Source organism: Hemiscyllium ocellatum, chromosome 6 (genome assembly GCF_020745735.1).
Source record: "Hemiscyllium ocellatum isolate sHemOce1 chromosome 6, sHemOce1.pat.X.cur, whole genome shotgun sequence".
Lineage (NCBI taxonomy): Eukaryota > Metazoa > Chordata > Chondrichthyes > Orectolobiformes > Hemiscylliidae > Hemiscyllium > Hemiscyllium ocellatum.
Genome location: NC_083406.1, coordinates 50,196,023 through 50,213,272, shown reverse-complemented (window position 1 = coordinate 50,213,272; position 17,250 = coordinate 50,196,023). Strand labels below are relative to the sequence as shown.

The following is a 17,250-nucleotide window of genomic DNA, read 5'->3' as shown; positions in this document are numbered from 1 at the left end:
GATTATTTACTGTTGAAGATTACTTTTGATGTTAGTGAACTTAAAATCAATACTGATCAATAAATGTTTGGGCAAAAGGCATGGTCCTGCACTGTACTCTTTTTGCTCTTTATATGCAATCATATTTTAACAAAGAACCTGATAAACAAAATACCGGATTATACTTCCAATGAGAATTTTAAAAGACACCTTTATACTTTAGAGTGTGAAATAATCAGAATTTTCTTCCATTAAAAAAATATAAACATTGTCAGGTAGATTTGTATAACCAATGCAGAGAGACATGATGAAAAGTTTGAGGACTCCTTGTAAAAGGCTGTAACAACAACATTATTTTTTAAATCTAAAAGGTTACTGAGGAAGATGGCTGTGAACATCCCTGGACTTGTGGCAGTTGTTGTCTTCTATATAGTAATTCTTGGAACTGGAATTTGGGCATCTCGAAAATCAAAGCGGGAAGAGAAAAAATGTTCTGGAGCCAAAAGTGAGGTGGCCATGATTGGAGGGAGAAATATTGGAACCTTAGTTGGGATTTTCACAATGACAGGTAAATCTGTAAAAATAAAACTGCTGAATTGCCACTTTAGTTGCTAAATAAACATAATTTAGATATCAAAAGTTGTGAAATTCAAATTTCAAACATTTATAGAGTGGAGCAATTGTACACCCAAACTTTCCCCTCAAATGCAGCAACATTTCAGTGCAGAAAGCCACCATAGTAAATCTTATGCACCTATTTTTTAAAGTAATTAATCTATAATACTGGTTGAAATCTTTTGACATAAAAGTAACATCAATGTGTCAGAAGCACCACACTCAGAAGTGATGGCCAAAGAGATCATATAATTCCTACGATGTGGAACCAGGCCATTTGGCCTATTGAGTCCATATTGAACTTCTTAAGAGCATTATACTCCTACACCAACTCTGTAACCCTGCATTTTCTGTGGCTAATTCACCTAGTCTGCACATCCCTTTACAATATGGGGTAATTTAGCATGGCCAATCCACCTAATCTGCATATTTTAGACTATGGGAGCACCTAGAAGAAACCCACACAGACACGGAGAGAATGTGCAAACTCCACAAAGACTGAGGGTGGAATCAAACCCAGGTCCCTGGCTCTGTGATGCAGCTGTGCTGACCACTGAGCCATCATGCTACCTCAATGTATTCATAACTTAATCAAACAGATTGAGAATCATCTTGTAAAAGGCAGGCTGTAAGAACAGGAGAGATCCTATCAACTGTGTGACAGAAAGAAATTAGAGTCACTAACACCACTATCCATTTCCCAGGCCACGACATACATGTAAAAGTGTGTGTCTTAGACTCCTTGTAAGTAGCTCAGTTGGACAATTCGTTTGGTTCAGTTTAATGCCATTAGTACAGAGTCCAATCCCATTCTGGCTGGGGTCATTTCGAGACTTTAATCCTTGGTTAAGGTCATAATTATGGTTTGGACCTCTCCTCAGGCAGAAAGGATGAATCACCCAACAAGTATAAATAACAGTTGCTTTATAGATGCCCAGTCCCCTGCTTTGGTGGGTACTGCTCAGTAAAAGGCAGAGAAGTATTCCAAGTGCCACATGAAATGTACCTAATGATGAAATGTCAAACTGCTGAAGCTACAACAAAAGGCCGCCTGCAATCTCCACAGCAGAAACAGCACTAAACAAAACTACCTAAACAATCCCACAACCAAAAAATATGGAACAAATCTAATCTGGTGAAATAATGCTCCAATAGTTCACACTCAATCATCAAAGAGATGAAAGGAAACACCAATCATGTTAGCAGGCAGTGCTTATTCACCAACAGCCCGCTCATTGAAGTAACAGATATGGAGAAAGAAGCAAATTTAAAGCTTCAGATTGATGCCTTTTAATCAGAAAAGTTCTAGTGAAAGAGCATCAATGTGAAACATTAGACTGAATTTTAGCCATAGAGATAAGAAACAGAAGATGGGTTTGTTTTGGGGCCATAAATCGGCCTCCAGTAAACAACAGCTTTATGTTCTAATTTGTAATTGGCGGCACGGTGGCACAGTGGTTAGCACTGCTGCCTCACAGCGCCAGGGACCTGGGTTCAATTCCCGCCTCAGGCGACTGACTGTGTGGAGTTTGCACGTTCTCCCCGTGTCTGCGTGGGTTTCCTCCGGGTGCTCCGGTTTCCTCCCACAGTCCAAAGATGTGCGGGTCAGGTGAATTGGCCATGCTAAATTGCCCGTAGTGTTAGGTAAGGGGTATATGTAGGGGTATGGGTGGGTTGTCGCTTTGGCGGGTCGGTGTGGACTTGTTGGGACGAAGGGCCTGTTTCCACACTGTAAGTAATCTAATAAATGCTTAATTGATAAGGAGGTTGGTTTCCTCTGCACTTTCAGCCAGTGGAGTTGGGTCAGCTAAAGTGGGAAACACATTTTCTGATCAACAGTTATCTGCTTCCACCAGCTTTGGTGATGGAAGCAGGGTCATTGGGTACATTTAAGTGACTGCTGGACATGCACATGGATAGCAGTGAGTTGAGGGGTGTGCAGGTTAAGTTATTATATTTTACATTAGAATTAAACCTCAGCACAACATCGTGGCCCAAAGGGCCTGTCTGCACTGTACTTTTCTATGTTCTATGTTCTATGGAGACTACGGATTGTCCTAAGGGGGAGTTTTGTGGTTTGTGTCAAAGCTTTCTACTACACCAGAGGGAAGGGAGATTCCAGGGGAAGCTGGAATCTTGGTATCTGCAGCAAGCTGCTTCTCAATTCATCAATATAAGCTTAGGTCCAATGCAGGGGATTGTAAGAAGGAAGAAGTGGGAGGAGGAGGCATCTCTTTGTTCAGCCCTAACAATGAACTGTCAGCTTCCAGGATCTCACTATTCAAGTGCACACCCCTCTGGGGGGCCATGTTATGAAGAACTCAAAGATCACCACAGAAATTGTGAGTCTTGCAAGTGTGTAGCATATTGACACATTCAGTTAGACAAGGCACTGGATCTGCACCCTCAGACACCCAGTGTTCATTTTAATGACCGTTTTACTGAGAGGGTGGCATTGATTGTGTTTTAGATGTGTCCTTGGCACCTTGCCAATGGCTCCTTGACCTCTGGATGCAAAGCAGTGTTGCTTCTGATCCAAGTTAACTGCTCCTTCTTACTATAGAACCAGAGCCACCCCATTTTCAAGTAGTGAAATTCCCCTTTGCACTACTGTCTCTCTTATGCTCAGAGTGATGCCTTGAGGCAGTCTTGAAAGTCTCCCACTTTCTACCCATGTCCCCTGAGCTGATCTTTCTCTGAAGATGAGAGACCTCTACATCTCTTAAAAAAATTAAACTTCAAACCTTGACTAGTTCCTAAATTTTTTAACTAGTTTTAATTGAAAAGCTACAGGGATTTCTGGTCCATCATTCCAAAGCCTTGATGATTGTTTCAAACTTAAATTGACATGGACCCAGCCCCAGGTTTTATTTTCTTTAATCCTGATTTTGGGAGCCCAAACATTGAGCCCATTTTTATTGTTTCCCTCTCTGGGTATTGATGAAATGCGGGCTATCCCTGCTAAAGATGTCAGGTCTCCAGTTTCCTGTGACATCTCACATCCCTCCAGTACAATGAAAAATTTTGACACACACCACAGATCTCTCCCTCACAGCAACTGACTTCCTCAAAGCTGCCTATCATGAGGAATGTATTATAAATGTATCTCCTAATTGACCTGGCCATCCTCCACTAGCTCTAATTGGCACGATAACTCTTTTCTCTACCATTTAAGAGTTTTTCAACCTTAAAATCTTGAATTTGAATCAGTGTCACAACTGGAAGTCAATTTCTGAGATGCGGCTTGACATTTTTCTATCATTATTCTATTATAGTATGCTGGGCAACATTATTTACCCATTCTAAATTTCTCTTGAATGGTATGTCTTGCTCGGCCATTTCAAAGGGCATTTTAAAGTCAACCATATTACTCTGGTTCCGCAATTACATATAAAAAGTTCCGGTAAGGAGAACTGATCTCACTTATGTAAAGAACATTTGTGAACCAGATGGATTTTTACAACAATGGATGATCGTGTTTTATGGGTCACCCTCGCTGAGATTAGATTAAGATACCCCTGCTGAACATTTTCAGCATTTTCTGTTTCTATTTCAGATTTCCAGCATCAGGCATGGGAAACAATCAGAGGTCTATCATCCTTGAATTCCTTTTCTCATGTATGTGTCTAACATCTGAAACTCATTGTGCATGTCATTAAATAAAATTCTATTCAATTCATTGGGTCCTCTACGAAGCATGACTTTTGGCTACTCTGTTTCTTTTTCCAGAAGTGTTTCAATCCAATCTACGATGTTTTTCAATGTAGTGCAGTGGGGAAATGCATTTTTCAACACGCTTAGTCAGTACCATGACTATAACTTTCTCCATAGTTTCAATTCTCTGTTTCCATTTCTTCTCATTAATGCCAAGTTGTTCTCAATCACCTTACTCTTGGTAACTGAAACTGTCCACATTATATTTGTCCAACTTGAGTTACCTACTGAACAATTCCAGGAACTCAACAGTTCTATGAGCATTTGACCCCTCTCCTCTGCTTCACCCATTTCATTCTTTCTACAAAATCCTTCTGACACAGATAGCTAAACAAAGGCTGGAAAGTATGATCCAGAAACCTGAAAAAAAGCACAGAGAATGCTGGAGAAACTCAAAAATCTGCCAGTATCTGTGGAGACAGAAACAGAGTTAATGTTTTCAGCATGATTATGACTTCTTCAGAACTTTTCATAGCAGAATTGTATTTGTTTCAGATTTCCCTATCCGCAATATTTTGCTTTTATATGATCAACACCAATCAAAACTCCTCTTAACTATTTCATATGTCTATTATTATAGAACAAGTATTACTTATCCAATGGCACTTCAATTCTGAACCTCTCTAAAGCTGAACATCACTCATGTTTATACTGGCATCCAGAAGCTGAGAAAAGCATTTGTTGTGGAAACATCATATATCAAAAGGTTTGAAACAAGTATTGAAGTCAGCACAGGAACTCTGTTGGTATTTATTGTGTGAAAAACTGTTGGGAGTAAGGGATTGATAAAGGAACTTGAAATTCATGTAGGGCCATTCATCTAATGTGATAGCATGAAAATAGTCTGGCCAAATGCAAATGTTCAGACCTCATCCTAAATTATGGAAACATCATAATTTACATCTGTGAGGCTAGCACATTGCAGTTCACTGGAAATTTTTGACATAGTTGGCACTACTTCACTGGTATAGCGAAGGTTATGGAAGAACTAATTAAAAACTTTAAAATCTTTAGTGGAGCAAGGGAACCTCAAATGAAGATCTCTCCTGGATCTTCCCTGAACTACAGAAAAGTACCTTTTCCTATAGGGCTGCAGTAGGAACCTTGCAAATTCTCACCTGGTAAGAGTTCTCCAAAAGCCGTACAAAACTGGAAGGTGTGGGATTCTCAGATGCATTTAACCAAAGATGTGTGACCTCGTGATTCATTCACAGAAACATATATTTTCCAAAATTGCCACAGCATAGGAAAGGAGGTTTAAAAAGTGTACCTGTGTCACCTGACATTTTATTTTCCAATTAGGGATGTTACAGATTTCCAATTTTGTCTAGACTTTACTGGCAGAACCAAAGTCTTCTCTAAATTCTTGCAGTCATGCAAATTGTGCATATTCCTTTCTGCAAAAAAAAGGACGTAATCCTGAAGAACAATATGCTCTTATTGCAACTGGTAGTAGATTAGAATAGTTGATCTTGTGTCCAATCTTCAAGAATCTGCAAAGACTGTGACAAATCCACAATAATATCGCACCTTTGAATGGTATCTTGTGCAAGCAGTTAAAATGCATTGCAGTAGTTAAGTTTGGAGTTACAAATAGATGCATACAAATTTCAATAACATAAGGTTGAGATGGGATTAGAGGCAAGAAGTAAAATAATTACATGCTATGTAAAATAGTTACATGCTAAAGAATGAAATAGTCATGTTAAATGATCTCAACTGTACCCATCTTTGTGAATTATTCTGTAACTTCAATGTTTTCATGCCTCCACAACCTAGGAAATTCCTGCAATTTCATCTTCATTCTGTATGTTATGTTGGAAGGGAATAACAGTAATGATGCATTTCATCTTTTTATGTCAAAATCCAACATTCAATCTTTCTCGAAAACAGTTCATGAAAAGCAAAAACAATGAGTAACCTTATAGCATCCTCAAATTATTGTAAATTAGAACATAAGCTCTTACTGAAATTCTCATTATATAAACATTTTTGCAGCAAGGAAAACTGTTTCCATACTAAAAATATGGATGAAGAATGTTTGAAATATATGTCAAGCTAAGTGATTGCACCTTCTGTCACGAGTGCCTTTTTTAAATTAATTTCTCACTCACAATTCAATTCTAGAATTCAGTACTTTGTTCCAATGCATAATAGGTCTGTATAATAAGGTCTGGAACCAAGTAAGCCTGACAGAGCCCAAATTAAGTATTGGTGAGTAGGCTATTAGGGAAGAATTGCCCTTTGACAGCATTGTTAATGCCTCTTTCCATCACTTAGCTGAAGATCAAGAATAATTTGAAATTATGCTGTTGGTCAGATTGGAATTTGCCTGTTTTTTTATGAACAGTGCACATCTAGATAGTATTTCACATTGTCAGGCAGATAGAGTCATACAGTCATAGAGATGACTGTAACAAGAAAATGGATTACTGGGCTAATGGTAGGCTACTTGGTAGTGTGGATGAGCAGAGGGATCTTGGTGTCCATGTACACAGATCTCTGAAAGTTGCCACCCAGATAAATAGTGCTGTGAAGAAGGCATATGGTGTACTGGGCTTTATTGGTAGAGGAATTGAGTTCCGGAGTCCTGAGGTCGTGTTGCAGTTGTATAAGACTCTGGTGCAGCCTCATCTGGAGTATTGTGTGCAGTTTTGGTCGCCATACTATAGGAAGGATGTGGAGGCATTGGAACGAGTGCAGAGGAGGTTTACCAGGATGTTGCCTGGCATGGTAGGAAGATTGTATGAGGAAAGGCTGAGGCATTTGGGGCCGTTCTCATTGGAGAAAAGAAGGTTTAGGGGAGATTTGATAGAGGTGTACAAGATGATTAGGGGTTTAGATGGGGTTGACTGTGAGAACCTTTTTCCGCTAATGGAGTCAGCTGTTACTAGGGGACACCCCTTTAAATTAAGGGGTGGTAGGTATAGGACAGATGTTAGGGGTAGATTCTTTACTCAGTGGGTTGTGAGTTCATGGAATGCCCTGCCAGTAGCAGTGGTGGATTCTCCCTCTTTATGGTCATTTAAGCGGGCATTGGATAAGCATATCCAATAAGTTATTGGGCTAGTGTAGGTTAGGTAGGCTTTGGTCGGCGCAACATCGAGGGCCGAAGGGCCTGTACTGCGCTGTATTTTTCTATGTTCTATGTTCTATGTATAGCATGGAAACAGACCCTTCGGTCCAACTCGTCCATGCTGACCAGATATCCCAACCCTGTCTAATCCCACCTGCCAGCACCTGGCCCATTTCCCTCAAAACCCTATCTGTTCATATACCCATCCAGATGCCTCTTAAATGTTGCAATTGTATGAGCCTAATATCTCTTCCTCTGGCAGCCCATTCCACTCACGTACCACCCTCTGCGTGAAAAAGTTGCCCCTTAGGTCTCTTTGATATCTTTCCCCTCTCACCCTAAGCTTATGCTCTCGAGTTCTGGATTCCCCCATCCCTAACCATGTTCCTCATTATTTTATAAACCTCTATAAGGTCACCCCTTAGCCTCCAAAGTTCCAGGGAAAACAGCCCCAGCCTACTCAACTTCTCCCTATAGCTCAAATCCTCCAACCCTGGCAACATCCTTGTAAATCTTTTCTGAACCCTTTCAAGTTTCACAACATCCTTCCAATAGGAAGGAGACCAGAACTGTACACAATATTCCAAAAGTGGCCTAACCAATGTCCTGTACAGCCACAACTCCCAACTCCTGTACTCAATACTCTGACCAATAAAGGAAAACATATCAAATGCCTTCTACACTATCCAATCTACCTACAACTCTACTTTCAAGGAGCTATGAACCTGTACTCTGTTGATTCTCTAGCCGTTTTGAAACAAAGGAAATAACAATCAATTTGAGCCTGATTCTACACATTTTCATCATCCACATAATAATTTTGATAGAGGAACTAACCAGATTTAGTCAAGCTGGAGCAAAGTTCCATGTAAAAAGACAGTACAACAAGCGCATTCTTCTGCTAAACTGTCCACAAAAAACCATAATGCACAGAAAAACAGGTTAATCTTGCACTTTTCCTTACCTTTGAACAACCTGAAGATTTTAAAGTGTATGTATTGTTGTAACGGAGGAAAAATTATTCTATAATGATTTGGAATGGGTTAGCAACTTATAACTACAAACATAAGAATTTTCCTCAAGCATCTTAAACAATGCAATGAAAGTCAAACTGAACACAATTTTAAGTCATATAACATGTCAATGTATGCTAATTTGAGAAACGTGCAAATGTAGGGTTAGCTATTTTAACGATGGCGCTATTTTACAATGAGTTCATGTAAATAATCTTACTTTCCATCTTTACTTATTACAGCAACATGGGTTGGAGGAGGCTTCATCAATGGAATTGCTGAAATAGTTTATCTGCCACATCGTGGTCTAAGCTGGGCACAGGCACCCATAACTTATTGTTTGAATCTTATTTTAGGTAAGAGCTAGAAATCAAAATGGTACAATGCAAGACTCACCCAGGAAGATAATTTACATTTAAGCAAGGATGCAACCCTCTTGATCAAAAATAAGTGTATCATTTACCTATTGAGCATGTTCATAAGATGGAAAAGCGCAGCAGGTCAGGCAGCATCCAAGGAACAGGAGATTCGACGTTTCGGGCATAAGCCCTTCTTCAGGAATGAGGAAAGTGACACACCTGACACACTTTCCTCATTCCTGAAGAAAGGCTTATGCCCGAAATGTTGAATCTCCTGTTCCTTGGATGCTGCCTGACCTGCTGCGCTTTTCCAGCAACACATTTTCAGCTCTGATCTGCAGTCCTCACTTTCTCCGTGTTCATAAGATGAATTGGTTTAAATGAAACAAAACTTCAAAGCCCATTGAATACCAAAAGCACATACAAAAATGATGATCCAGTAATTTACAAAGTTAGTGACAGTATTCACTTTAAAATGTTTTACCACAGACCATTAGGATACAGGCTTTCACCTTTATCGTCTAATTAGTAAGTTAATGATCTCAGCTGTATAACCATGATTACATTGGTGAAGACCAGACATTTTCTTCAGGAAAAGTTAAGAAGAGCAAAGAGAGGACACGAGCAGTCTTTGGTAAATAGAATAAAGGAGAACCTTAAAGCTTTTATGGGTATGTGAGGAATAAAAGGATGATTAGGGTAAGATTAGGCCAGTCAAAGACAGAAGCGGGAAGTTGAGTGTGGACTCTGCAGAGATTGGAGAGGTGTTAAATGAACATTTCTCATCAGTTTTCACTCAGGAAAAGGAGAATATTGTAAAGGAGAAGAATGAGGTACGAAATATTAGACTAGAAAGGATTGAGGTTAGTTACGAACAGGTGTTATCAATTCTAGAAGGAGTGAAAGTAGACAAGTCCCCTGGTCTGGATGGGATTTATCTGAGGATTCTCTGGGAAGCTAAGGAGGAGATAGCAGAGCCTTTGGCTTTGATATTTGAGTTGCCATTGTCTGCAGGTTTAGTACTAGAGGACCGGAGGATTGCAATTGTTGTGCCCTTGTTCAAGAAATCCAGTAGAGATGACTCAAGTAATTATTGACAGTGAACATTACTTCTGATGTAGAAAAGGTTTTGGAAAGAATTATAAGAGATAAGATTTATAATAATCTAGCAAGCAACAATTTAATTTCAGATAGTCAACGTGGTTTTGTCAAGGGCAGGTCGTGTCTCACAAACCTCATTGAGTTTTTTGAGAGGGTCACCAATCATGTAGATGAGGGTAGGGCAGTTGATGTGGTATACACGGACTTCAGTAAAGCCTTTGATAAGGTTCTACATGGTAGGCTGTTGGAGAAAAAGCAGAGCCATGGAATTGTGGGTGAATTAGCAGTTTGGATTAGAAACTGGCTTTCTGAAAGAAGGCAGCGAGTGGTGGTTGATGGAAAATATTCAGCCTGGAGTCCGGTTACTAGTGATGTGCCACAAGGATCTGTTTTGGGACCACTGCTGTTTGTCATTTTTATAAATGACTTGGACGCAGGTATAGGTGGATGGATTAGTAAATTTGCAGATGATACTAAAGTTGGTGGAGTAGTGGACAGTTTGGGAGAATGTTACAGGTTGCAGTGGGATTTTGATAAACTGCAGAATTGGGCTGAGAGGTGGCAAATGGAGTTCAATGCAGCTAAATGTGAGATGAAGCACTTTGAGAAGGATAACAGGAAGGCAGAGTACTGGGTCAATGGAAAGATTCCTGGTAGTGTGGATGTGCAGAGAATTCTTGCAGTCCATGTATATAAATCCCTGTAAGTTGCCATCCAGGTGGATAGTGCTGTTAAGAAGGCATACGGTGTGTTAGATTTCATTCGTAGTGGGATTGAGTTCCGGAACTGCGGCCATGCTTGGAATATTGTGTACAGTTCTGGTCTCCATATTTCAGGAAGGATGAGGAAGCATTGGAAAAGGTGCAGAGGAGATTTACCAGGATGTTGCCTGGTCTGGAGGCAAGGTCTTATGAGGAAAGGCTGAGAGACTTGAATCTGTTCGCATTGGAAAGAAGAAGGCTAAGAGGGGATTTGAGACATACAAGATGATCAGAGGATTAGATAAGGTAGTCAGTGAACGTCTTTTTCCTAGGATGGTGACGTCAACTTGTACCTGGGGCATAACTACAAATTATGGGGTGATAGATTTAAGACAGATGTCAGAGGCAGGTTCTTTATGCAGAGAGTGGTAAGGGCATAGAATGCTCCCTTTCAATTTTAAATCAAATTAGAAAGAAAAGTCAGAGTGAGGAGCAGAGATCAGCTCAACCATATGTTCCCACTGTTTATTCTCAGATGATACTGGATGCGCTAGTGCTGAATAAATTGAACCATACCAAGTCCAAGAGGAGAAAAATGGACCCAACAGCATGGCTCCTGAAGAGAGCAATTCTCCTTCTTAAAAATGTTTAATTAGGTTAGAATCTTAATGCAAAATGTTGTGTAAGAGTCAATAACTGGGTTTGGATAGGTGGCTGGGGTTTGGTTGGTGATTTGCAGGGAAGGATTAAGATTTAAGTTCCATACTCATTGTTTTGCACCATTGGTGTCCTATTCATAAGATGCACCATCAATTGTCCCATCAATGTTCGGCTGGGTTAACCTTTGAGGGCATTAGCAAAACAGATCATGGCAAAACCAACAGAATTGTATAGACTTGCTGTCCTCATAAACATAACAGCTGTTTTACTTTTAATGTAGGTGGCCTTTTCTTTGCAAAACCAATGAGGACCAATCAATACGTCACCATGATGGACCCACTGCAGATTAAATTTGGTAAAGTTATGAGTAGCCTCCTTTTGATCCCAGCTATATTAGGAGATATTTTCTGGTCAGCTGCTATACTTGCAGCATTAGGTAAATATAAAAAAATTGCTGAAATTATATATATTATTGTACAGAATTATTATTCCATAATTTACTAACAAGGATTCATATCTATTATAGGTGCTACAATGACTGTAATTTTGGATATTGAAACTTATTTGACAATCCTTATATCAGCTTGTGTAGTTATAATATACACATTATTGGGTGGTCTCTACTCTGTGGCATATACAGATGTAATGCAAATGATTTTTATCATCATCAGTCTAGTAAGTATTTTCTATGTATTATCCAATTTCAAAAATTCTGAAGCTATCACTTTTTTAAAAAAGGTTGCTCCAGAGTTTCATTATGGGTGAATGTAAGTCAAACAAAATAAAGAATTGCAAAAGCATGAACGTAAAAAAAACTATTTTTGTTTGCACTTACAGCCAAATTTAGATTAGGTTCCATACAATGTGGACACAGGCCATTCAACCCAACAAGTTCACATCAACTCTCCCAGACCAATACACCTAATGTTATGGGCAATTTAGCATGGCTAATTCACCTGACCTGCATGTCATTGGACTGTGGGAGGAAGCCCACACAGACACAGGGAGAATGTACAAACTGCACACAGTCACCCAAGGCTGAGAACTGAACCCAGGTCCCTGGTGCTGTGAGGCAGCACTGCTAACCACCGAGCCACTCCAAAGTTTAAGTTGAATTCATAAAAAATAACCATACCTCTAGCACTGAGATACAAGTCACTTCCAGTTACACTTGTATGTTAAGATATCATTAAACTGCTTGCACGTTCTCAGGTGCACAGGCATCCTATGCATGATCACATGAATTCAATTCAAATCCACTGAAAAAACAGTGCGTTAAAATCATCTGCCAGCAAAAATCATTCATTTTTTAAAAATAAATTTGAAGGATGACTAACCTTCAGACTATTCCTTTGCAAGGAGATAAAATTAAAAGCAGAATTTGTGCAGAACAACCTGAAGAAGGGCTTATGCCCGAAACGTCGAATCTCCTGTTCCTTGGATGCTGCCTGACCTGCTGCGCTTTTCTAGCAACACATTTTCAGTGCAGAACAATCTTAATCAATTACTGTGAATATTTGCACAACAAAAATATTAGGCCCAATTTTCATTTCTAGGTCTTGTATGAAAAGGAAGACAAAATCCTGGCCCGATGAATACAACTTTAAAAAACTAATGTTGACACTTCATGTTTTCAGACCAGAGAGTTTTGCTGAATTGTGAGTCAGGCCAAGAAACCTAGGAAAAGATTGTCTGTTCTCTATATGGACTGATGGGAACCTACATGCACGGGTGTTCAACACAGTGTTCAAATTTTAAAAATATAGATTAAAGCATAAAACATCCCTAATATTTTCATCCCATCACTCTGTTATTCTCCAGGCATCATTCCACCTAATACCCTGTTCCCATTCCATAGCCCCCTCAACCTCCATGTGAACCTATGCCCCTCTGCCCTATGGCTTCCATAGCCAGCCATATCTGCTGCTGCCAGCATATGTCCATCTACTCACCTCTCATGGTCTTTGTACCTCCTGTGCCTACCAATACATATGTATCTATCCCTCATGGTGCCTCATTTCTCCTGTACCGATGTGTGTCCATCTACCTATCTCCCATGGCCCCTCATACTAACTCCATGCCCCTCAGTGATCCCCATAGCTTTTCATAGCTGCCATGCCAACATATGCCAACTCATAATCCACCTCCTAGCCTTTACCCTTTTCTTTCCATGTCAACTCATTAATCATTCAACTTGGGCATTCTTTAGGAGGGACATTCACAAAAAAAATTGTTAGCTGGCTGTTTATGTTGTTGCAAACTCCTTCAACTATTACCACATGAAAACATATACTTCACTTAAATAAATCCCTTGTGCAAATAATCATTTCTACTCTACAAACAGTTTAAACTATCTATCAAGAGGGGCACCTCTTGTGAAAATGTTATTTTGGGAACCCAATGATCCAACATAATTCTTGCGATGGTTTATTCCAACAGGAATTCTGCAAAACTGAGCATTATTAGCAGTTTTAATTCAGCAATTTATTGATAGTTTTGACAGTCCCAATCATTGTCTCAGGCAAGAGCAAAGTAATTGAAAGTATCATTAATGATGTTATTAAGCAGCACTTACTCAGCAATAATCTATTTATGGATGCTCAGTTTGGGTTTTGCCAGTGCCACTCAGCTCCTAATGTCATGACAACTTTGGTCAAAATGTGGATGAACAAACTGAACATTGAAATTGATGAGAGAGTAACAGTTCTTGACATCAAGGTAGCATTTGACCAAGTGTGGCATCAAGGAGCCATAGCAGTACTGGAGTTAATCAGGATCGGGGTGCACACTTGCTGCTAGTTTGGAGTCATACCTAGCTCAAAAGAAAGATGTTGGAAGTCAATCATCTCAACCATAGGGCATTAATGTAGGTGTTCCTCAGGGCAGTGTCCCAGCTATCTCATCAATGATATCCCCTTCATCTTAAGAACATAAGTGTGGGTGTTTCCTGATGATTGTTCAACATCATTTGTGACTCCTCAGATACTGAAATATCCATTGTCAGCAAGACCTGGACAACAATCAGATCTGGGCTAATATGTGGCAAAAGTCAAAAAGTGTAGTGCTGGAAAAGCACAGCCGGTCAGGCAGCATCTGAGGAGCAGAAGAGTTGATGTTTCGAGCATAAACTCTTCCTCAGGAATGTTGGGGGAGAGGGACCCAAGGGGGTTGAGGGATAAATGGGAGGAAGCGAGTCTGGGGAAAGATAGCCAGGAATGAGATAGGTAAATGAAGGTGGGTAGTGATGGTGACAGGAGTGGTGTGGAGGTGGAGCAGATAGATGGGAAGGAAGATGGACAGGTAGGTCAATTCAAGAGGATGGTGCCAAGTTGGAGGGTTGGTTCTGGGATAAGGTGGGGCTAGGGGAGATGATGAAACTAGTGAAATCAGCATTGATCCCGTGTGGTTAGAGGCAGGAGATGAGGCGCTCTTCCTCCAGGTGTCGGATGGCTAGAATTTGGTGGTAGAAGAGGCCCAGAACTTGCATCTCCTTGGCAGAGTGGGAAGGGGAATTAAAGTGTTCGAGCACAGGGGAGTGGGGCTGTTTAGAGCATGTGTCCCAGAGATATTCTCCAAAATGTTCCACAATTTGGTGTTCTGTCTCCCTGATGTAGAAGAGATCACATCAGGAGCTACGGACACAGTACGTCTGGGGGTGCAGGAAAATTTCTGTCAGAAGTGGAAAGATTGTTTGGGGCCTTGGATGGAGGTGAGGGGGTAGGTGGGGGCACAGGCTTTACACCCCTGGTGGTGGCAAGGGAAGGTGCCAGGAGTGGATGGTAGGGTGGTGGGGCATGTGGACCTAACAAGGTAGTCACGGAGGAAATGTCTCTGTGGAACACAGATAGGGAGGGGAGGGGAAATATATATCTCTGGTGGTGAGGTCTGTTTGTAGGTGGCAGAAAGGGAGGAGGATGATGCATTGGATTTGGAGGTTGGTGGGGTAGAGGGTGAGGACCGGGGGTGTTCTGTCCTTGTTACGGTTAGCGGGGTGGATTTTAAGGGTAGAGGTGCAAGAGGTTGAAGAGATGAGCTGGAGGGCATTGTTGACCATGTGGGAGGGGAAATTGTGATCCTTGAAGTATGAAGCCATCAGGGATGTTCTGGAGTGGAATTGGTCCACCTGGGAGCAGATACAGTGAAGGCAGAGGAATTGGGAGTAAGGGATAGCATCTTTACAGGAGATGGGGTGGGCTGAGGTCTAGTCCAGGTAGCTTGGGGGAGACAATGGGATTGATGTAGATATCCGTGTTCAGTTGGTCGCTGGAAATGGAGGTGGAGAGGTCCAGAAAGGGGAGGGAGGTGTCCGACATGGTCCAGGTGAACTTGACATCAGGGTGGAAGGTGTTTGTAAAGTTGATGAACTATTCAACCTCTTCATGGGAGCACATGGTGGTGCCGATTCAGTCTTTCATGTAACAGTGGAAAAGGTGGGAAATGATGCCAGTGTAGCTGTGGAAGGTGGACTGTTCCATGGACCCAACAAAGAGGCAGACATAGCTGAGGCACGTACGGGTGTCCATGGCTAGCCTTTTGGTCTGGTGGAAGTGGGAGGATTCAAAGGAGAAATTGCTGAGGGTGAAGACCAGCTCAGCCAATCGAGTGAGTGTGTCAGTGTAAGGGTACTGGTTGGGTCAGCGGGAAAGGAAAAAACATTGACTCACCTGCTCCTCGGATGCTGCCTGACTGGCTATGCTTTTCCAGCAGGAAAAAGTGAGGATGCTGGAGATCAGAGCTGAAAATGTGTTGCTGGAAAAGCACAGCAGGCCAGGCAGTATCCAAGGAACAGGAGAATCAGCGTTTCGGGCAGGACGTTTCACCTGCTGGACACACTTTCCTCATTCCTGAAGAAGGGCTTATGCCCGAAACGTCGATTCTCCTGTTCCTTGGATGCTGCCTGGCCTGCTGTGCTTTTCCAGCAACACATTTTCAGCTATGCTTTTCCAGCAACTCACTTGTTGACTCTTGCCACTTATTAGCTCAGATCTGTTGTCCAGGTTTGATGCTGAACTCTAGCATCTGCAGTCCTCTCTTTCTCCCTAATAAGTGACAAATAATACTTACACCACACAAGCTCTAGGCAATGACCAGTTCAAACAAGAAAGAATCCAACCATCACCTCTTGATACTCAATAGCATTAACATTACTGAATACCCACTACCAACAGCCTAGGAATTACCAATGACTAGAAACCAAATTAGACTAGCCATATAAATACTGTGGCTACAAGAGCAGGTCAATGGTTAGGAATGCTGTGTCAAGTAAACCATTTCCTGTCTCCCAAAGCCTGTCCACCAACTACAAGGCACATCAGTATGTTATGGAATACTTTACACAAGCCTAAATGGACGCAACCCTAACAAGACAAGGAGCTTGACATCTTTCAGGCCAAAGCAGCCTGTCTGCTTGACATTCCATCAATCAGCTTCACCATAGATGCACAGTGGCAGTATGTACTATTAACAAGATGCACTGCAGTAACTCACCAAGGCTCATATGACAGCACCTTAAAATAATAGCATGGGTCCAATTTCAATTCTAGCTGAGGTTGACTGGGGGCCTGTCTTGAAGTCCTGTTCCTGACAGTGAAACACAAAGGCAAACCACCACGGACAAAAACTGTTAACACAATGGTACAAGATGAAGTATCAGCAGGCAGTTAGCTAAGGACTGGAACAGAGCATCTCTCAAGTGAATTGACCTAAAATTTTTGGCAGGGAATTTATAGTGATAATAAGTTTGCTCAGCTAGCCTTATTACAGGTGCAAGTCCAATGTTGATTTGCATAACGGTAAAAGAGCAGGTCTATCTACTTTCCACATGAAAGTGGGAAAATCCATCTGAGGATATAGCATAAAGTTTCTTCCATACAATTTATCAGTATGTAATAATTTTAATTATGCCTTTTCCATTTTGCCCTAGTCCTTCAGATTAATAAATGGATTGTTACTATTGCCAAGACCCAATATTCATTATTAATGTTATCCATAGTTATATAAAAATATCAATATTAGAGAAAAATCAATTTTCC

The 17,250-nt window shown here is 40.9% G+C and overlaps 1 protein-coding gene across 1 annotated transcript in view; it reads left to right on the top strand.

Moving 5' to 3' along the window:
- Positions 1-363: 363 nt before the first annotated feature.
- Positions 364-17,250, top strand: part of LOC132816920 (high affinity choline transporter 1-like) — a 41,432-nt gene continuing 24,545 nt past the window's right edge. The window contains exons 1-4 of the mRNA XM_060826945.1: positions 364-547; positions 8,640-8,753; positions 11,499-11,654; positions 11,745-11,893. Of these exons, the coding sequence (XP_060682928.1) occupies positions 364-547; positions 8,640-8,753; positions 11,499-11,654; positions 11,745-11,893 (603 nt within the window). The remainder of the gene's footprint in view (positions 548-8,639; positions 8,754-11,498; positions 11,655-11,744; positions 11,894-17,250) is intronic.